Genomic DNA, 22669 nt, shown 5'->3' on the forward strand with positions numbered 1-22669 from the left:
CAAGGTCAAGGCGAGAGGGCCTTGTGGGGACGGCCATCTCTATGGAATCTGCAACATTGTCCTACAACATAAAGGGCAGCTTTAAATGGCTGCTGGGTCCAGAGAGTTCAAAGGCAGCCATGTTGGTGACAATGAGACCCTTGCTCTGTCCTTGTCTCTACCAGAACCCTGGGCCCCACTCATTGGGGAGGAGGAGCGGAGAGGAGGCCACTCCTACTGCTCGGCCCAGCAGGCGCCACCTGGGCATGAGGAGAAGGTTTAAACCCAATCGAATTGAGAGTTTTAGTTAGCAGCCTGACTGGGCATTCTAATTTCTAACTTGAGATTGTGTGTTCAACCAAACTGTTTGCTGAGAGTGAACAGAAAAGTAATGGGGACAAGTTTTCATTCACTGGCAGGGAAATATTTCTCTACTGAATACATTTTGAAAAGGACATTGGGAGACAAAAATAAAGGTGTGCCTTGTATGCAACTTTACTTTTTCTTGTAGCAGAAATTGAACCCAGGGTCTCATGCACGATAGTCATGTGCTCTACCACTGAGACACATAGCTGGCTCTGGAGATGTGCTTTGATTATGGCTTAGGTCATGCTTTTCAACATACTGGTTGGTGGCAGTGAGTAGGAGAATTATTCGCAACAAATCTAGGAGTGAATGTTCCAGAACGTTCTAAAATTTGGTTCATTTGGGATACAGGAAGTGTGGATGCCTCTGAGAGCTTCTTAAGTCCTTTATGGGGCCAGCATACCCACCCCTGAAAGTGTCACTTGCTGGTGTCTATTAGTTCTCTTCCTAAATCACACGCATCCAATCCTTGCCACAAACTCTGCATCTTAGAAACTAAAGATGAGCCGGAGCATCAGGTGGTACTTTTGTGATTGGGCCACTGCACCAGCCCTGAGCCAATTACTCCCTTAGTGAGACTTCTGGACCTCAAATCAAACAGACATAGATTCAAATCCCAGTTCCATCACTTAACTGTGACCTTGGCTAATGACGGGTCACTTTTCCCCGTTGTAACATGGAAGGAAAATAACCACCCAGCCCACAAAGGTTGGCAGTGGTTAAATATGCATAAGCACTTACCAGAGTGCCTGGCACGATCAATGCCACTCTTTTTACTCCTGCTGGCTACCAGCATTGTCTACCAGGCAGAGGAAACAACTTTTTACTAGATAGTTGGGGATGCCCAAAGGGTAAGTCGCCCTTTTGTGGGATGGCTGGGGTTCAGTTGTGATAAAATAGCCGCCTTCTACGAAACACCTACTATGTTTTAGTCCCTAGACAACACGTGCATGTGGGCCAGCTCACTGTCTTCACTTTTTTTTTTTTTTTCGAGGGTTAACGGTTTTATTGTTACAAATCACAGCTGGTGAACACCAAGCCTTCACCTAAAGAGACCACGCTCCAACTTGGGCCCAGGGTGCTGCTCCAAGAAGAGCTGCTCCCAGGAAGAGGGTGGGACAGTAAGAACCTGCAAGGTCCAAAGTCCAGGATGGAGAGGGCTCAGAGCCAGATGGCCTCAGCCAGAGCAGCCCTGGCAGCTGCAGTGTGTGCACTCGATGATGCGACCCACTTCCAGCTTGCTTTTGGGAACCTGGCAAATGCAGTTCGTCCCAAAAGTAGTGTCCTGAGTCTGAATGCATCGCAGGCAGCACAAGTTCTCATACCCCTGCTTTTTCCACTTTGCAATCAGGTTTTTGTCTGCGTAGCCTTCTTTAATACAGTATTCATAATGTTCTCTGCTTATAGCTTTTCACTTATAAAAGAGGTCAAAGATATAGCAGGTTTTCTGGTGGTGGATTCTGAAGGTGGGCCACAGAGACTCCAGTTTCCTCTTTCCCTCATGAGGTTCTGTTTCAGCTTCTCTCCTCTTTTGATCCAATTCATCCAGTGCTGGCTCCATCAACTCCCAGCCGTCTAGGGGGGGTTTCCGGCTTCTTTTGACTTTAGGCATTTTTTTCCCTTGCAAGATAATTTGCAGAGATCTTAGGATCTCTTTCCAAGAGTGAAGTAGAAAGATCGCTGGTCTCCGCAGTTAGAGGCTTGGACTTTTGTCTCACTCTACCAATTATCCTACGACTTTGGAGAGATCACTTTCCCTCTTTGGTTCTCAGTCTCCTCATTCCCTTGGCAGAACAAAAAGGTGCTGACCCCTCTCCGCGCAGCTACCCAAATTGTCCTTCGCAGACCTCTGGTCCCAGCCTTAGCCACTGCCAATGTCCTCACACCGCCTTTTAGAGGTGAGATGATCATCCCCATTTCACACATGAGAAAACTGGGGCTCAGGAAGTCCAAGAAACCCTCTGCTCTATTCGCAGGTGAAAACACCAGGTGCACCCAGAATGGCTGCCGTCCAAAAGACTGGCCCCCAAAACCGGAGCTCTTGTACTTGGCGGGCAGGAATGCAAATTGTACAAATAATGTACAACAATTGTACATTATTTACTTCGGAAAATAATGTACAGTTTCTTAAAAGTTAAACATATACTTATATGACTCAGCAATTATATGCCTAGGTGTTTACCCAAGAGTAATGAAAGTATTGGTCCACTCAAAGTTATCTACATGAATGTTTTTCAGAAGCTTTAATTGTAATAGGCAAAAACTGGGGAGTGGAGGGAAATGGGTCAAAAAACTGTGACACATGGATGCTTTTAGGCTCCCGAAGGATTATGTCCCAATAAACCAATCATACGTTGAAAATACCATGTGAAAATAGATTTAATACACCTAACCTGCTGATGATCATGGCTCTGCTTAGCCTACCTTAAACATTCTCAGAACAAATTAGCCTACAATCAAGCAAAAACCTCTAACACAGAGCCCATTTTATAATGTGTTCTATTCACTGAAGATATATTGGACATAAAAAAAAGAATGGCTGTATGGGTAGAGTCAAAAGATCATAAACCAAATCACGGTAAGTCAGGTGCCATTTGTATATGTAAATACTAATTAGCAATAAAAAGGAACAAATTATGGATATGCACCACAATGTAAACGAGTCTCAAAATAATTAGGAAGAGTGAAAGATTCAGACCAAAAAAGTAAGATTGGGCCAGGGATTTAGCTCAGTGGTTCTGGCACCTGCCTCCCAAGTACAAGGTCCCAAGTTCAATCCCCGGTACCAAAAAAAAAAAAAAAAGAAAGAAAGAAAAGAGTAAGATTGAACGATTCCATTTCTATAAAAGGATATAAAACATAAAGTCATCTGCAGTGAAAGGAAATCATTGGTAGTAACCACGGTTCTCTGGGGCTGGGGGTGACAGACATACTTGTCACCTTGATTGTGGTGATGGTCCTAGGGGTTCAGTTATGCATCCAAACTCATCAAATTGCACAATTGAACATACGTGGTCCTAGATGTGGTGGTGCACACCTGAAATCCCAGCCTCCGGGAGGATGAGGTAGGAGGACAGTAAGTTCCAGTCTAGCCTGGGCAACATTTCTGCCTCAAAATAAAAAGAAAAAATAGGGCTGAGGCAGTAGCTCAGTGAGAAGGCTCTGTGTTTAGTCCCCAGTACCACCAGGAAAAGCATAGTCTTTTTCTATAACAGTTTATCTCAGGAATTCTGTTTAGGGAAAGAAACTAGAGAGTGACACATTTAGGATTTGAACCCATGTGTGTCTTGTGTAAAACCATCCAGGGACAAGGGCCACCACCATCTACCAATGTCTGCACCCCATGTTCCTAGCAGCTGTGGTATGTATGTATGATGGAATATTATTCAACCTTTAAAAAGAAAGGACACCTAGGGTACATCTGTCATCTAAGCACTTGGGAGGCTGAAGCAGGAGGACCAAAGGTTTGAGGCCAGCCAGGGGTACATAGCAAGACTTTGTCTAAGACCTGAGAGAGAGAGAGAGAGAGAGAGAGATCTTGCCATTTGCCACAACATAGATGGACCTGGAGGACATTACTCTAAGTGAAATAAGCCAGACAAAAATACTGTGTTATTCTCTTATATGTGAAATAATAATAATAATAATAATAATAATATATGGAGATAGAGAATAAAATAGTGGCTCCCAGGGGTAAGGGAGTGGGATGAGAGTGAGGAATGGGACGTGGGCCATAGGTTAACACCCCCCGCCCTGCCTGCCCTTTGTTGGCCAGAGACACAGGCTCAGTCCAAGTGGCAGAGCTTCCAGGAAGTCCTCCTGTCCAGAATCTCAGCCCCCTCCCCCTGCCGCCTTCGGGCTCTGCCAGTGGGTTCTTTTCCCCTCATCCTCCTCCATGAAGTCCTCCACGGGGTCCTCTGAGAGCCCAGCGCCACAGTCAGGGGGACCTGGGTTTGAATCCTGGCCGGGGCAATTGTACCAGCCATCTGAACTCGGCCAGCCTCCTTTGCCTTTTTGAGCTTCAGGTTCCTCATCTGAATAGTGCTGATAGAAGCTTCCTTAGGATTGTCTCAGGATCAAATGTGAGCTAGTTCCTGTTACACAATTAGCATAGGGTCTGGTGTATAATAAAGCACTCAATAAACGTTAACTATTATTGATCTTCACCTGAGCCGGGCTGCTGACTGTTTAAGTTTCTCAGCCTTTGAATCAAGTACTTACCGGCCCAGCTCTATTTATTGACATGGAAAGATGCCCAAGGGTTATTGTTAGGGGGGAGCCACAAAACAATGTGTGTCTCACAGGTCATTTTAAAGATTAAAGGAAAAAAAATGGACATCTCTGCCTTAGTATGGTCACAGGCACACAAGAAGTTGTGGCTGAGAAGTAGCTGTGATGGTTACTAACAAAAGAGCAGTTGTAAGCTGTGCGAAGATGACATTTTCGGATATTAGGATGGCAGTACCTGGGAAGCCAGATCAGGTTTCTGACTGCACTTGAATCCAGCGGGTGTAGACCTCTGTGTTCCTGCCTTGACTCTGATGCCTTTCAGGGTGCTATCAGGGCAAGGCTTGAGTTAGACTTGAGACCCATTAGTGTGATGTGGAATTTGGTACTCTTATGTAGTCCCGGAGCAAAAGCAAAGCAAAGCAAAGGAAAGCAAAGCAAAGCATTGCCCTGTGGAATTGAGACTCCAAGCTTGGGGAGAGTGCCATTTACAGTCGTGGAGACGCTATGACAAAAATTGACACTTGAGGGCGCTCCAATCAACCTGCAGTAGAGAGACACAGGAGGGTTTCATAATAGGGATTCTGTTTACTGGGTTCTTAGTATGAGAGCCTAAAACATGCTAAGAGTCACAAGCTTTTTCTCATTTTATCTTTACAAACACCTCGTTAATTAGATATTACTGAAAATATATATAGGGTTTATTATTGTTCCTTTGCATTTCAAAAACACTTTTGGGGAATTATACTTCACAAACATTGTAAAATGTGGAAATAGTAAGTGTAAAGCTTGCTGGGTGCCGGTGTGCGCGCCATCTTGGGCGCCAGGCACTTGGGCCTGGGAGGCTGTGCTGGTGAGCACTTAGCTCTGCCACCTCTTTTAGGGGTGGTTCTTCACCCCCAGAAGTAAAATTTCAACGTTTTGAAGTGTTCTTTATGCTGCTTTGTATTGTTTGAGCTTATGGGATAAGTCGATTCCAGTTTTATAAAAAACAATACTAGAGCTCTAAGGTGGGCTCCGATGTCTAAGGATTCTCTGGGAATGGGGCAGGGAGGGCAAGAGTCCACAGAGGGTACAGGTGGCCCCCCCTAGACTTGTTTGTGGTGGTGGAACCTGGAGTTGGGGACCCAGGGTCAGCCTTGACTTCTCCCCAGCCTAGGGCCCTCTGTGACCTTGGGCCAGTCCCTGGTGTCCCAGACGCAGAGTGGCCCTCAGTGAGTGTCCACAGGACAGAGAAGAATAAGTCATTGTCTCTTCTGGTCTTGCCCCACCTCCTCCACCACCATCTGCTCTCTGCTTCCTTGGGGCCCTGAGAATGAAAGAGTGAACCAAGTCATTATAAAGTGTTAATCCAGTGCAGGTGTCTGAAAAGGCAGTGGCAAGAGCCCAAGTCCCAACCAGATGGGTGACTAATGGCGGCCCATCGCCCTGAGGGAGTGGCCTTCTTCGAGCCTCTCCAATCACTGCCTGGCCATGAGGGAGACACTCGGGGGAAAGGGAGTTTTCTGCCTGTGATCTCCCTGGTGACCCCAGTTCCTATCACTCAGCCTCAGGGCCATAAATTCCTGCTATCATTAGAGTCAGTATCTGTACAGCTCAGGCTGTTTGCCCGGAGCCCTATAATTATTTTTATCATGTATTATCATGTACAAGTCCTGTCATTATTTTTTATTACTTTTTTTCTCACAGCAGTCTTGCAAGCCAGGCTCTTTTGCTCTCTTTTATTTCAGAGTTGGGGGATCCCAGGCTTTCAGGGGTGTCAGGGAGTTTCCTGGCTTTGCCTGAGGCTCTAAAGAAGGTCAGGGTTTGCCCTCAGAGTCTCCTCTGGAGTCTGAGTGAAGCCTGGTGTGAGGCTGGAAGCTGCTGGAGAGTTAAAGGGCGGAGAATAGTGGTCTGGAATCAGGGAATGACCTGAGGCTTGGTTACTTCCTAGCTGGGTGACGTTGGGTAATCACTCAATCTCTCTGTGCCCTGGTTTCAGCAGTCAAACGGAAGGAATAATAGTACTCAATATATGTCATGAGCCAGTTCATAGTTGTGCTCAATGACTGAAGTTCTATTTCACTTGATTGGGGACCTGGATTCTAAATTCAGACTCTGTCCCACTGGATGACTTGGGCAAGTCCCCTGTGATTGCTGAATCTCAGATTCCTTATCTGCAAAAGGGCACAGTCTTGCTGCGCCATACCCTGGCTTTCCGTTCTTTAGCCCCATCAGCCTTCTGGCCCTCAAACTGCTGGGACTAAGTCCATCCCTCCCATCCCTGCTTCTCCTGGCTAAATCCTGATGATCCACTCAGGCACCATTTCCTCCTCCTTTCCTCCTCCTTCTCTTCCTCTTTTTCTACTTCTTCTTCCTCCTCCCGCCCCCTACCCCACCCCGTACCAGGGATTGAACTCAGGACCTTGGGCTTGCAAGGAAAGTGTGGCACCACCGAGCTCGGTTCCTGGACCCCTCCCTTCCTTTTGGAGGCAGGTCTCACTATGTAGTCCTGGCTGGCTGTGAACTTGCCACCCTTCTGCCTCAGCATCCCAAGTACTAGGATTGGGTTAACAGGTGTGTGCCACCCTGCCCGGCTTTTTTTTTTCCTTGGGGGATGAGGTGGTAGAGATGGAAGCACTGCATGTGGAAGCCGCCTACCACTGAGCTATGCCCCCAGCCCCTCTCTTTCCTTATTCAGTAAATATTATTAGTGCTTCCTATGTGCTAGGTGATAGGTAAGTCCCTGTCCTCATGAAGAGAGAGCCAACAAGCTCAAACGAGGAAAAAACCAAGAAACAGGCAACCGCAGAACTGTCACAAAAGAAGCATAAGAGAAATCTCAGCACCAAGACAGGAAGGAACTGCGGAAGCTGCTTCCTAGAAAGGGTTCTCCAAGGAGCCGCTTCTGATGTAATAACCAATTTGTTGGAATAAGCACATGATGGGCAATTCAAGCAATGCAAAGGTCATGAGGTCGAAGCACTTTTTCCTGCCATAACCCGTGTTCCTTGCCACAGTCTTCCTCCCAAGAAGCTCCTGTGTTGCTGGTTTCTTGGAGATCAGTGACATCTGAATCACAAGAAGCAGTGGCATTTTTTTTCCTTGGGAACTCAGGGCTTTCACACTGAAGGTCACCCCAAACCCCTTTCTATTTTTTATTTTTGAGACAGGGTCTTGCTAACTCACTAGCTGCACAGGCTGAGCTGGAGCTTGTGATCCTCCTGCCTCAGGCTCCCACAGTGCTTGGATTAAAGGCATACAGTATTATGCCCAGCTATAGCAGGCTTTTTGAAGACGTGGGAGCAAAGGAGTCCCGGCAGAGGGCCCACAAGAGCAAAGTCCCTGAGGAGGGACTGGTGTTGCTGGGTGAGAAGGGAGAGCTGAAGGATCAGGAGGATCAGGGCTTAGATATGGGGCCGGGGAGTTGGATGTTACAGTGGGATAATTTTCCGGTGGGGTGGCCCGGGGGCAGGGCTGGAGGTGGGCATCTCCGTGTGTGTGTGTGTGTGTGTGTGTGTGTGTTGGTGGTACTATTGATTAAACCCACTATGGGAGCCAAAAACTGTGGCACTGAGCTACACCCCAGCCTCTCTCCCTTTTTTTTTGATCCCCAGTACCGGGGATCAAACTCAGGACCTTTCGAGGCAGATGCAGGGCCACTGAGCTAAATCCCCAGCTTAGCCCTCTTAAATTTTATTTTTTTTAATTTTTATTTTATTTCATTTTATTTTTTTAAAAAAAGCAGTGGCAATGTTTATTCAAGAAAGTAAAAGTGAAGAGTGGGAGAGAAATTGGCTCTGCAGAGCGAGGTCGGGCCAAGTAAGGAGAAAAAGAGAGAGAGAGCAACCCTAAAAGCACAGGCTGCCTCTGGGAGGCTCGGTGTGGGCTACCGTGGCAAGTTAACAGAGCCTTAAACTTTATTTTGACACAGAGTCTTGCTAAATCCCCCAGGCTAACTTCAAGTTTGCAATCCCCTTCCCTCACCCTCCCGACTGCCGGGATTACAGGCATGTGCCACCACGCCCAGCCCGATTTAGAGTTTGTAGAAAACACCATAGAGGGTGGACTTCAGTGGCTCAAGGGGGACAGAGAGCCCAGGGAGGAGGGAAGAGCGGACTGGAGGATGACGAGGACCAGGCGGAGGGGTGAGGAGTGGCTGGTTTGGGGTGTTTGGGTTGGTCATAGGGTTGGGACCAGGGAGGCTCCCCGGACCACAGGTGCTGCTGACATCTCGTTCCTGCTGGTAGTTCAATGTCTTTGTGATTATTGGACTAAGGTGTCACCACTGTGACCTGCAGAGCTGACTCTCGACGGTAATAAAAATTCCCAACACTCGAATGTGCATTCCAAAGCTGAACCCGGTTGAGGCCATTTATGTGATCACTCGGACTGCTGGATTAATGCACTGGCAAATGGACACTTTGTGAGTGGGGGCTTACCCCTGGGGACACAGCCACAGCTGCCTGCTACCTGCTCAATGCTGCTGCTGGCTGTGGCACTCCCTTCCCACCCATCCCTGCTGTGCAAACCACCCCCCTCCACACACACACCCTGCATTTGCAGCCTGCTTATGGTAGGCAGAGCTTAGAACCTTCAGGTTCCCGTAGCTTCTTCACCGCTGAACCCCTTTTCCACAAGAGCCTGTTACACTAACTGTATGGAAAGTTATAACTTCAAATGCTTACAAATGTGACTGAAAGGGGACAGCAAAAAAAAAAAAGAGATGTAAATCTTAATGCCAATGTTATTAGATAAAACAAGTGTTGAGAAAAGCGAGGGTGTTTCGTTATGTACCACATTTCAAATCCAGGCATATCTGACAATTGCATTCTCTTCATTTATTCAGCAAAAAGTCATCGTGCACTCAGAATCCGATTATTCTAGTATTTAATTTCTTTTATATTCAAGTATATCTTGCTTCATCCAGAGACATATTTCCAAGTGGTAATGGCTTGTGGGTATATGTGTGCCATAAAAATTGTATGTAAATTAAAAAATATACCTTAAAAGTGCCCCAAATTTAAGAGCACAGTTGAATGGATTGTCACATAGACAATGCTACCATGTCGTTGGCACCAGATGAGGAACAGAGGTGGCCGGAAGGTCCTCCTTCTGTCCTTCCAATCCCTCCTCCCCACCCCCCAACCCCACTTCTGCCTCCGAACACTGGAGGTGAGTTTTGAGGCTGCCGAAAGTGATAGAAAATGAATGACGCGTGGTGCGCCCCTCCGTGCCTGGCTTAAGTTTGTGAGATTCATCCGCATTTTTCGTTGCTGAAGTTTATTCATTTTCATTGCTGTATCTTGTTTCATGCACCTGGTGTCTCTATTTTGTTTTCATTGGATTTGTTGCTGTTTAGTGTGCGAATCTGGCTTTTCCTGAGGGATCTGCCACAGCTGGGCCCCCGTCTCAAGTGCTGGGAGTTGATTCTTCGCTGCTCCTTCTCAGCCCATAAATTCCATTCCCATTTTTGCCATGATCCTCACTCCTTCCTGCTTGCTGACATTGCCCACATGGCACTGTCAACATCCGAGTCTTTTGTTCCAGCTTTCATTTAGTCAAGGTGGCCAAAATGCTTCTTCTTCTTCTTTTTTTTTTTTTGGTACCAGGGATTGAACTTGGGACCTTGTGTTTGTGAGGCAGGCGGCGGAACCACTGAGCTAAATCCCTGGCTCAAAATGCTTTATTCTGCGGTCTGCACAGCAATGCGTCAATCCAGTGGTCAAAATGATCATAGAAATAGTCTCTGCTGGGTTCAGCCTTTGGAATGCACATTTGTGTGTTCAAAATTTTTATTATCATGCTTACTGTTTCCCAAAATATTTTATATCTTCATTATTATTGTCATTGTTACTATTTTAAAAACATGTTTTGAAATACATTCAAATGTATAATAGAGATCATGGGTAAATATAGGAGCTCTGGAGCCACACAGCCTGGAATCAAATCCTGGCTCGACTATTCCGAAGCTGTGTGACTTTGGCAATTGTGGAGCCTCTTTATGTCACAATGTAAGGGGAGATGTTAATAATATTCACGGATTCGTATGAAGATTAATTGAGCATGAAATTGTCATTAGAACAGCGTCTGGCACGTAATAAGCATCCAACATATGTTTGCTATTTATTATCTTTAAAATTATTGTGAGCAGCTGACCGATTGACCTGCTGGTGTGGCCACCTACCTCTTCCGCTTTGTGGAGACTGAGGAGGTTTTCAGGACACAAGACTTTCTGTGCTGAAACTGGAAAAGTGCCAGGGAAAACAGGATGAGTTGCTCTCCAAGCCTGCCTGATGAGCATATTTCACCACAATTTAGCAGACTAAACTTTTCCTCTTATTAAATTATAGATTGATGTGGAAAATGATATTCTAATCACACATCGTGAGCAACCCCATGATACCGTTTCTGCAAAGTGCTAGTCTTACCTGTATTTGCCCCATTTTACAAACTGGGAAATTGCAGCCCCTTGTCCATGGCAGAGCTCTTCCAGAGCCCTCACTTTAAGGCTTCTCCTCCCTCACTTCTTCCAGACAGCTGGGGAGGACGCTGTTTATTTTGTGCTAACCACGTACCAGGCAGCACACAAAGCCCTTGCATTACACTTATTCTCACTGCAATCTCCTACCACTACATCCAATTTAGAGACAGGATGCTGGCTCCTGCCTCCTCCCTGGGCCTCCTCTCTGTAGTCCTGGGTCTACCATTCATTCATTCTGTGCATATTTGCCTGGAACCCTCACCCTACTTTCCTATGTCTAGCCATTGAGTCCAGGCTGCTTAAAGATGTTTTTGAAGGATCTATTGCAAAAGTCTGCTGATCTCCTATTGCTGGTGAATGTGACAGAGATCTGCCCCAAGGACTCAATACTTGGGACACCACCCAGAAGGGTGCACATTGTGTATTTCCTCATGGAAATGGGGCTTCAGAGCAAAGGCAGGCTTGTTTATCTCTGTGTCACTGAGAGGAGACAATAGCAGATATGTAATCCAGTGGATCCCACCACCGTGCAGAAAGGGCAGCAGGAGTCCAGAATCTCAGCCATGACCTACTGAGGTCCAGGTGAGGAACAGTTGGAACCTCAAAGACTTAAGTAAAGGTTTCTTAGCCAGGTATGGTAATCCCAGCACATCAGTAATGCCAGCACTCTGGGAGACAAAGGCAGGAGGACTACAAGTTAGAGCCCATGCTGGGCAACTGAATGACTTAACGAAACCCTGTCTTTAAAATAAAATAAAATAAAATAAAATAAAATAAAATAAAATAAAATAAAAATGGGCTGGGGATGCAGCTCAGTGCAAAGGCCCTGTGTTCAAATCCCAGTACTAGGGGAAGGGAGAAGGGTTTCTCATCCTCAGCACTGCTGTCATTGGGCCCAGATAATTCTCTGTTGTGAGTGCTGTCCTGTGCATGGAAGGATGTTTAGTGCCCATAGAAGCCAATAGCATCCCCCTATCCACCCAGCTGACAAAAAAATAGTGTCTCCAGACATTTCCAAATGTTGCCCTGGTGGCCAAAAGTGTCCCCAGATTAAGGATCTCAGGCATAGCTAAAGGAGGTGAGTGGAGGCAGAGTTTCCAGAGGTGTGGGAAGGCTTAGGGAAACTCCAAGGAGTGATGAGGTACCAAAGACTAGGAACGGGGGGCGAGGCTAGGATCACCCTAAGTCCTGCAGGGCAGCAGCAGGGACAGTGGTGCTGGACCCAGACACAGCTGGAGGTGTGGGAGTAGAAGGGAGGCCCAGATAGGAGCCGAGGCCACAGAGAAAAGCAGCCAATGCCAAAGTTCAGACAAAAAGGGGGTGGGAGGGTCAGCACTGGCACGAACACCCCCGCCTCTTGCTCGAGCCCTGCCCTTACTCTCCTGTTGATTCCTGTTTTTGGCTGAATGCACTGAGAAGCCAGAAGGCACAGACGCTTCCTGGGGCTGGGGTGGGACCGGTAGGTGGACCCTGGGTGCGGTAGGCAGATAAAGGAAGAAGAGCCCCCCACCCCCAGGCAGGCCAGGCCACACCCTAGAGACAGGCCATTTGACTGTGTCTTGGAGGGTGTGTAGTGTTCCAGAGGGAGAGAGCCAGGGGTGGTGGTTTGAATGTGTCTTCCAAATGTCTTGTGTTGGAACTTGGTTCCCAGGACCTTTGGGGGGAAGTTGGATGGATGTGGCCCATTCACACATCAATGGATTCATGAGTTATTGCAGGCCTGGCTTTGATATAAATCAGGCTCTCTCTGGCTTGCTCGCTGTCTTGTGTGAAACCCTCTCTCACGTTAGGATGCAGCAGGAAGCCTCTCACGAGATCCCAGCACCGTGCTCTTGGACTTCCCAGCCTCTAAACCACGAGCTAGACATAATACCTTTCCTTTATAAATCACCCAGTCTCAGATATTTAGTTATGGCAACAGAAAATGGATTACAGTGCCAGGAAAGGGCATTTCAGCAGAGGGAACGGCACACATAAAGGCATGGAGTTACAAAAGCACCTGGCTCACTGAATTGTTTATTTAATTGAGATTGTTTGTTCCATTGATTGACACTGTTGTGTGCGCTTGGTGACAGGTAAACATTCAAAAGGTACAAAAGGGCATAAAACGGTCTTCCTCTTACCCCAGCCCCAGCTATCCATTCCTCTTTTCCCAAGGCCACCATTCTCTTCAGACTCTCTAGGCTTATGCTACCCAGCAAAGTATAGAACCTGTGTCACTGAAACTCTCAATTGGCAGAGTGCTCCTGCCTTGGACAGACACAGCATGGGGCTCCAGGCACATCCTTGGTGGCCCCCTTTGTCCCCTCCAAGCCCCAAGTAGGCCTCTGAGGGTTCTGCTAACTGTGGGGTTTGCCCACAGTTGTTATTCAACTGCTGTTTTGTGAACTGAACTGAATTAAAACTGAACCACTGGCATGAGACAGGTATAGCACAGGAGCACACAGAAGCCCCTGGTGTGGTTTAGAAGACGACCTGTTGTAGTTTTGGGGTGACAAGGGAGTTTTTGTCTTCAAAGACTGGCTCTTGTTGGGACCGATGGACAGTAGACTGTAGTTTGGCCTGGAGGGGGCACAGGTTGGTTTCTGGTTGGGTCCAAATATCATAGTGGGACCTGACCTGGCTTGGACCTGTCCCAGGAAGACCAGATCTGCCTGGCTGGAGTTTAAGGCCAGGAGAGGAAATGGGGAAGTTGCTCAATGGAGGAAAATCCCACAACCCACTCATAAACCTGCTGAGGGCTAGAAGCAAACACACAACCCTGGGCTTCAGATGCCCAGATGGAAGCCCAGCACCCAGAGCAGCCAGGGCTCTTCCTCCCTTCTCTGCTCTTCTCTTCGGCTCTCTCTTGGTCTCTCAAGACCCAGCCTTTCCTGCCAGTGCCTTGTATTGTCACTTAGGGCAAAGATGCCCACCCCAGGGGACCACCTCTGTATGTGGTGCTGATGCACACAGACTCCACCCTGCTGGCCGCTTTGCAAGGAAAGGGTTGGTGACCTCCAATTTCCAAACCAGGGATACTGAGGCTTGCAAAGCAGGGATGGAGGCTGCGTGGTTGGGCGTCCTAAACACAGAGTGACATGGGTGGGCATTTTGTGTCAAAGACTTGCAGAGTGTTGAACACAGAATCTGACTCCAGGAGAGCCAGGCTCACAGGTGACTAAGACAACCGCCCTCCCATCCGTATCTCCCATCCGTTCAGGCCTCATCTTCTCTCACCTGGCTCCTCGTTCCAGCCCCTTCTCTTGTCTCTGCTCCTTCCAAACCCGCACCCAGCAGCCAGAGGCATCTTTCCAAACTGCCAACCAGACCGTGTCATTCTTCCCCTTAAACTCTTCCCCAGCTCCCCTTTGCCCTCAAGGTAAAGTTCAAGCTCCCGGACAGCTTTACCGAGTCCTCTGTCACGGGGCCACTGTGGCGCACCACTCCGCCCCTCTTCTGCACCACACCCAACTATGCCTACTTGCTTTAGTTCACCGGATGATCGTGCCCCCCCCACCCCGGATCTTTGCACCGTCTGTTCCCTCCTCTTGGAATACAGTTGACACCAGCACCCTGCTGTCTGGTAGAAACACCCTTTCTTCGCGGTTTTCTTCCAGTTGTTTCCGCACTCACATCCTTCCCACTTAGTCTGGGTCGGGGCCCCTTCCCTCCCCACACCCGACTGCACTCCTATGCGGGACACATGTCACCGTGCAGACCTACATGCTCAAGTTCTTGCCCGTGCCCCGCCAGCTCCCGTGGAATCCCTGGCTCCCAGCCCCGTGCTGGGCAGAGAGGAGTTGCGAAGCAATGACATGTGCTGATAAATGAACTGTAAGACGTCAGGATCACAGAATCACAAAACTGTGGAATCACAGATGTGGAGAAAGAGAAGCCTAACATCTTGGGATCGTCTAATCATAGACTCAGAGTATTGGAGCGCAGAAAGTAAGAGCCCCAGAAGCTTAGGATTTCATGGTTAGAAGGATTCTTGTTAGAGACATCTTATCTAAGGACTATTACTAGGTTAGGAAAGTCTTCATTGTGCCTTTGATATCTTTATGTTTTTATATTTATTTATATAAACATTCTATTACATTTTTCTTTCAAATATTTACCTTTTCAAGTGGGTGTGGTGGTGTGTAGCTGTAGTCCCAGCTACTCAGGAGGCTGAGGCAGGAGGATCACACGTTTGAGGTCAGCTTTGGCACTCTGAGACTCTGTCTCAAAGTAAAAATTCAAAAAGGGCAGGGGATGTAGCTCAGTGGCAGAGCACTGACCTAGCAGGGATGAGGCCTTGGATTCCATCCCTGGTACAGAAAAGAAAAAAGAAAAAGAAAAGAAAGAATAACTTTTATGATGTATCCTCTATTAATTGCACATGGAACTTATTTTGTAGCCAGTATTAACAGTGACAAAGTCCTTTCTCTTAAGGAGTTAATGTCTAGAGAAGGAAAGGGGGAGGAAGACAATAAATGGATAAACAAATATACAGATGATTTTGGAAGCTTTAAGTGTAACCAGGAAAACCAAAGATGACGATGTAAAAACGGGGTTGTCGTGTTATTTTGGGCCAAATCCAGCCACTGCCTGGCTTTGCAGATGAAGCTTGGTTGGGCTCAGTCAGGACCATTCCTCTACACATGGCCACGGCATCTGCATGCAGCCAGGCAGATTTCAGTTGGTGCAACAGAGACTGTTTCAGCCTGGGAAACCTCATTTATGTAGCTCTACTCAGAGAAGGCATCTCTGAGCGGTGACATCTGAGCCGAGGCTGGAAGGGTTAGAAGGAAGTGGCCACTGGAAGAGCAGAGGAAAGCCTGTTCCAGACAAAGGGATCATTGAGGAAATGGCTCAGAAACAGGAACAGCTCTGGCACGCAGAGGACCAGGAGGAGGCCCAGGGGCCTGGGACAGAGTGACCACTGGAGGTGACCAAGTCAGAGGAGACAGCAGCAGAGGAAGAAGGGTCGGGTGTAGGGCCTTGGCCCTGGGTAGGGAGTCTGAGCTTTGTTCCAAGCATGGTAAGAAGCCTCGGGAGGATTTTAAGTAGAGACAGCGGGGTCTGGCAGGGATGGGAGCCACCGCCTGTGTAATTTGGTCCCCTTCTCTCCTCCTCTGGGCAAGGCAGTACCTTTGTGCTCCTTTAAAAGCAGCCATCCCAGAACTGCTTAGTCTCAGCAAGACCCAGGCAACATTCCTGGACGACACATTTAGGCCTTGGCCATCATGCGACCAGGGAGCCCTATCTTTGTGTGTGTGTGCTGGGGACTGAACTCAGGACGTGGCGCTTGCGAGGCAGGCGGGAGTCCTATCTTTTGACTCACTTTCCACCCTTTGCTCTTTCTGCCCAGCCTGTGCTTCTAGATTCAAGAGATAGGAGAAGTTAGAAAGGGCACTGGAGTTTGAGTCCTTGATTCTAGACCCTGCCCTACAATCGATTCATCTGTACCCTTGAGAGAATCAAGACAGTTCTCTGGGTTTCAGTTTCCTTACCTGGAGAGTGAGGTGAGAGTCCAATCTAGTTGTCTAAGTCCAAGACCAGGCCGTGAAAGGTGGGATGGTTCTGGACACAGGCAAAAATGTCCTAGGAACAATGCTGCAGTCATGTGACAGTGCAGTGGGGGTGCGTTTGGCCAGACAGGGGTTGCTGATGTGAGCAGTGAGAAACAGGGTGGCTGGTCTATTGGGTGGAAGATTTCCTGCAAAGCATCCTCAGCTTGCATTTTGAACAACAGGGCAGCTCAGGCTCTCCCAGAGCCCTGCAGGATGGCAGCACTGGAGGTGTTTGACTGGAGATAAGACCTTTGAGAGGGGAAGCACTGCAGGGTAATCTGCATCCAGGGCAGCTTTGGGTATTGGCCTTGGCTCCATTGTTCGTCAGCCCTTTGTCCTCTCTATTCTCATGTGCAAAATGGGACGCCTGAGCTAGGATGCATCATTTATAAGAGGGAGCAGCATTTTCTGTACCACACAGAAAGAAAACAGTGCCAATTCAATGACGATGTAATACCTCCTTGGCAGTTAGAAATTTTCTTTCCCCTGGTACCAGGGATGGAACTCAGGATCTTGCGCTTGCCAGGAAGATGGGGCACCACTGAACTACATCCCCTGCTCCTAGAATTTTTATTTTACATTTGTCAAAAGAACTGTTTGAGCTGGATATGGTGCCATACATCTACAATTCCAGCACTCTGGGAGGCTAAGGCAGGAGGAACACGAGTTCAACCCCAGCCTGGGGAACTTAGTGATTTAGCAAGACTCTGTCTCAAAAATTTAAAATATAAAAAGGGATGGAGATGTTGCTCATTGTGAAGTCTTGGGTTGAATACACCAAAGGGTTGAATACACCAAAACAACAAAAAAAAGAGCTCTTTGAGTCTTAGACTTAGGTGTTTGTTTTCTTAGCAGGGCTGGAGATTGAATCCAGGGCCCCCCACATGCTAAGAATATGCTCTACCCCTGAGTTACATTCTCAGCCATTTTTAGTTTTTAAAAATCATATATCACTCTTGTGCACATACAAAGGAAAACATGGGGCCGGGGATTTAGCTCAGTGGTTCTGGCACTTGCCTCGAATGCTCAGGGTCCCAAGTTCGATCCCTGGTCCCCCCCCCAAAAAAATAAATTAAAAAAAAATTTAAAAAATAAAGGAAAATACAAGTGAAACAAATTCATTAAGAAATTCATAAAACCTCTGTTTAGGCATGGTCTAGCCCACGGTTTCTACTCAGAACTCCATTGCTGGTATTGTCCATGCAGTACCAACCGGTACCACTGAGCGTCCACCCCACAGCAAGCGGTCCCTGGAGGAACAGGCCCACTGTCCTCTCCTGGTCTCTTCCAGCCTAGCCACTCCTACCCCAGGTGCCTCCTCGCTTGTATCAGAAGGCCTCAATGGCAGGTTTCAGGAAACCACTGGCTTGTGTCCTTCCTCAAATGGTCCTTAAATAGTTCATGATGAAACCCAAAATGGGTGCAGTTGTCCAGTTAGGCAACCAAAAATAATGACAAGAACCAGCAAGACCATAGCCACCACTTGATTTATCCAGCAGCAATTGTGAGAAGCCATGGATTTAAAAAGGTAACCAATTTCCAGGATGTAGAAAAGGGCACGTGGTAGGATTTTTTAAATATACTAACTGTTCTCTCCAGCTTACATGAAGATGGAATAAGTGTGTGACAGGTCGTGACCACAGACCTCAAAGTGCCAGGCCTAGAGAGGCCACTCCCTCGGGCATTACTCAACCTTCCCCTGACACCTCTTGCTCAGGGCATCGCCCTCCTTGCAGGGCCAGCTCAGGTTTATGGCAACAATCACTGCCCTGCCAGACATGATCTCAAAACCATAAAGGGTTTTACAGTTTCACTCTCCCTGAGATAAGCATGGGGAGCCCTTCCCAAGGCCGTGAGCAATCTCAGAGCTCAGGGGGAGGGGCTGGGCATTGCACAAGTTAGGAATGGGACAAGTTTTTATGGCCCCAGCTTCTCTAAAAATACCATGTTCTCACATCATCAGTGAGAGTCTTCTGGTCTCAGCACCTTGAGTGTAGTGAGATTCATGGATTCATTTATTCATTTGGCAAACAGGGAAGGTTATGTGGGACTTGCCAGCACAGATTTTCTCACTTTGCCACTCTGATGCTGCATGGGGACTGAGGGACAGGTCACTTCCCCTCATCTGTAGGACAAGCAGGCTTCATTTAACCTCGCGGTTGCTAAGTGGCCAGCGAGTTTGCCGGCACACTTAGCACACAGCAGGCCCACAATAAAGTTGAGTGAAGGCCTTTCGTCCCTCCTCTGTCTTTATCCTACCTGCACTTTGCTGGCTCCTCTTTCTCTTTCCAACCTCAGTGGTGGTTTAGCTCAGAGTAAAATCCTCACCTCTAACCTGTTTGCTCTCTATGCCTTCTCTTTAAATGAGCTCAAGCAACTATTTGGCTTTTTTCTTTCATTTTTTTATTATGGTATAATTCCCGCACGCTAAAGTTCATTCTTCCTAATGTGTGCTCCTGTAAGTCTTGCCAAGTGCACAGTCATGTAAACACATCCCAGGCAAGATTCCACAGGACATTCCTATCACCTCCTAGCCCCCTTTCCCTGTGCCCCTTCGTCTTTAAGCCCCGCAGCCCAGCTCCAGCCTCTGGTAATCACAGCTCTATCCCCTGGTTTTCACTCTTCTCGAATGTCTTACAGGTGGAGTCACATGGGAAGCAGTCTTCTGAGTCTGGCCCCTGTCACTCAGCACAGTGTCTGGGTGATCTACGTTCCTCGTGTTCGTACTTTGCTCCTGTTCATTGCTGGGCAGAATTCCCGTTCGATTTTCAAGTTTCTCATCTACACTTATAACTTGGACTTTTCACCTCCAGCCCCAACTTTTTCCTGAGCTCTAGATTCACACATCTTGTGTTTCCTTGGATGTTTTGTTGACATCCTGAGCCACACATCCAAAATGGAACTCTTCCTTTTCTAACCCAAACCTGCACCTCCCATGGCCTTCCCCAGGTCAACAAATCACATCATCAGCCCCACCATTATTCCTTGTCTTTTCTTCACACTCGTTGTCAAGTTCTACTCTCAAAATATCCCTACCTGACCACCTCTCACCACCGGCATCTGTATTTGTTCTTTTGCTGGATAGCAAATAACCACAAATGTAGTTGCTTAAATCACCCATTGTTTATCTCAAAGTTCTGTAGGTCAGAAGCTTGGACAAAGTGTGATTGGGTTCTCAGCTTAGGTGTCAGTTGGGCTGTGCCCTCCCTCCTTGAAGCCTGCAAGGAAAGATCCAAGCTTACATATGTTTCTTGGTGGCTGGATTCAGTTCCTTATGGTTGTAGGACTGAAGTCACCATTTTCTTACTGGATATCAGCCTAGGGTCACTCTCAGGTTATGAAGGCTGCTGATACTCGTGGACCCTCACTCCATCTTCAGAGAATCCAGGAGCAGGAAACCTGCCTCATATGGAATCCCTCTTATAACTTCTAATTTAATTTGCCAGGAAGAACCCAATCCCCTTTAAGGCTCAGCTGATGAAGTGAGGCCATAGAGGATAATCTCCCTATCACAAACTCAACTGGTTTGGGACCTTAATTACTCTATGAAATCCCTTCACAGCAGCACCTAGATTAGTATCTGATTGAAAAGAGAGAGAAGTTGTATATGCACTAGGAGTTGAGATCTGGGGTCTGGCTTCAAATTCTGCCTGCTCCCAGCCCCTGTCTATGCTGCCTTTGTCTCTTACCTCACTGCAGTCCATGCCACCTCTGGGCTTCCTACTTTTAATCTCTGCCACCGTAATCCATTCTCTAGACAGCAGAGTGGCCTGTGGAGTATGAAGCATACTTGGGAGGCTGAGGTGGCCTCAAACAAACAAACAAAAAATACGAAGCACTACTGTGCATAATTTCAAGGTTTTTTTTAGTAAAGAAATAAAGGAAGAGTAGAGCTTTCTCTATGGGAATTCTGTCTGACCATAGATTTGTGTGTGTGTGCGCTTTAATTGTGAAATCATCTTCCGTTTACGGCTAGTGATACTGTGTTCTTATTCATGTCAATGACCTCACATTTAAAGAGGATGCTTATGAATTGATTGAAAGATAAATGTTAAGAAACAGAAGGTACCATGGTCCTCAGGCATGGAGAAGGGCAAGTGCAGCCCCCAGGGTCCCTGGCACCTGCAGGCTTTCTGCTGCTTCTCCCACACAGGGCCCCTGCTCTCCTCCACCTCCAGCAAGTGCTTCTGTCTCTTTTCTGCCTCATCATTGCTGGATCCTCCTCCTTCCGAGGGCACATCGCTCCCTTTCCCCAATCTGGAAATCTCTCCCCACCACCTCACTGGCTGTCACTCTTGCTCCATTGGTTCTTTTTTTTTTTTTTGGTACGGGATATCGAACTCAGTTCTTTGTGCCTGCACAGCAGGTGGCGAAACCACTGAGCTAAATTTCCAGGGCCCATTGGTTCTTAATATTCAACTGCTTGTTATTTTTCCCCCTGTGGGCTCCAGGAGGGAAATGCCTGGTATTATTGCTTCTTTGTAATCTCAGGATGCCTCACCACAGGGCTTCACCCATCAGCTTTCGTCAAGTGCTAAACTTCCCACTCCTGTCACTACTGTACTCATCATGCAGTGCCTGAGTCATCAGCGTCCTCCTCCATCCCCTCATGTGGCTGGTGGAGCCAGATGGGCATCTGAGATCCGTTGTCACAGCAGCTAAGGATCTTGGCAAGTCCCTTCCTCCTCTTGAGCCTGTTTTCTCATTTGTAAAACAGAACAAGAATGACTGCCTCCAAGGTTTGCTGTGGGGATCAGATTATATCTAGCAGTGTTTGGCCAAGAGGAAGAGCTCCACAAACATCATTCTTTATTTTATTTTTATTTTTTCGTACCGGGATCGAACTCGGGACCTTGCACTTGCAAGGCAGGTGCTGGAGCCACTGAGCTAAATCCCCGGCCCCCATAAACATCATTCTTGGCACCATGATTCAGCTTTTAGCACCACCATCTCCAGCTGCATGGCATCTAGGATTCTGGTCTCTTAAATCACATCTTGGGATTTCTGTTTGACTGATTTGTGATCAAAGGTGATCTGAGTTCTACAAAGGAGGAAGTAGGGCTATTTCATCAATTTGGGATGACAGAACATTTACTCTCCATGCCGTTTTCATTGTCTGTTCAAGCTGCCTATCACCCAGGGTTCCCTCTGCTTCCAGTTCTAACTCTGAACACTGGGATAAAGGCATTAGAAGCTTCTAGTAGCATGACTCCAGAAACAACCGTTAAAGGGGAGCTAAAAGGAGAAGACTTCCAGAAGCCCCAATTCTTAGCCCCATAGGTTAATGGCAGAAACATGGGCTCAAGTCCTGGCCCAGTGCCTCACTGGCTGGGTGGCTCGGGACAAGTTCCTGCACCTTTCTGAAGCTCGGTTTCAACATTGCTGAAATGGGGGTGCTAGTGTTTGTCATCTAAGCTGTTGCTGTTTAGCAGCCAAAATGGAAACCAAACATGAAGTTCTAGCCACTCACACTGAGATTTGAGATTAGCTGGGGCAAAGGGCTGGTGAGGTGGAAGAGCCAAGGTCAAGGAGAATTTATGGCTGCTCAGGGTTTATGGTTTTGATAGGGATTTATTAAGCCCAATTTAGAACTGAAATAGCCTCTGCTGGCCCCCACCCCCATGACCATACTGGCAAGGCATGGACGGGGCCTTCATTGCAACATCATCGCAAACATTTCCTGGTACGGAGAAGGGGAGGGAAGGGGCAGAAAGGTAGGAGTGGCCCCAGGGTGGAAAGGCAGGTGATGGGTGCGCTTGAGGCTGGAGGGCTTAATGGTTAGCCTCTTACCAGAAGGGGGCTGCTGAAGGGCTCATTGTTCTCTCTTGTTTGTATTTCTCCCAGTATCATATCTAGTACAGTTCTCATTGGCTTATCCAACTGAAGCCCAACAGCATTGCTTGAAGGAGCTATCATTCCCACTTTACAGAGGCGGCTTGGGGAGGTGGAGTGACTGGCGAGAGATTACGCTGATCACCGAGATGTGCGACTCCCAGACCAGAACCATCAGGAAGAGTTGAGAGTCCCCCTGTCCACTCTCATCTTTGAGTGTCACCTAAGCCAGGCATCCTTAGTTTAGCCATCACTGAAGGTTGTG

The 22669-nt window shown here is 47.6% G+C and overlaps 1 protein-coding gene and 1 long non-coding RNA gene across 2 annotated transcripts; both read right to left on the reverse strand.

Annotated features, from left to right (window-relative positions):
• Positions 1-380: 380 nt before the first annotated feature.
• Positions 381-2504, reverse strand: LOC110344579 (protein BUD31 homolog). Its single transcript, XM_087197855.1, is given in 1 exon segment — positions 381-2504. A coding segment is annotated over 1 exon segment (435 nt). The 5' UTR covers positions 1958-2504; the 3' UTR covers positions 381-1522.
• A 2627-nt stretch (positions 2505-5131) lies between these two features.
• LOC110344581 (uncharacterized) lies at positions 5132-14523 on the reverse strand. The gene is made up of 3 exons (XR_002387242.2): positions 14255-14523; positions 10739-10797; positions 5132-5881 (listed from the first exon to the last, which is right to left on the reverse strand). It is a non-coding gene; the product is annotated as an uncharacterized LOC110344581 (long non-coding RNA).
• Between the last annotated feature and the right edge of the window lie 8146 nt (positions 14524-22669).

Source organism: Heterocephalus glaber, unplaced genomic scaffold, assembly GCF_053883595.1.
Source record: "Heterocephalus glaber isolate CG9 unplaced genomic scaffold, H.glaber_assembly_v1.0 deba00001673, whole genome shotgun sequence".
In the NCBI taxonomy this organism is placed as follows: Eukaryota; Metazoa; Chordata; class Mammalia; order Rodentia; family Bathyergidae; genus Heterocephalus; species Heterocephalus glaber.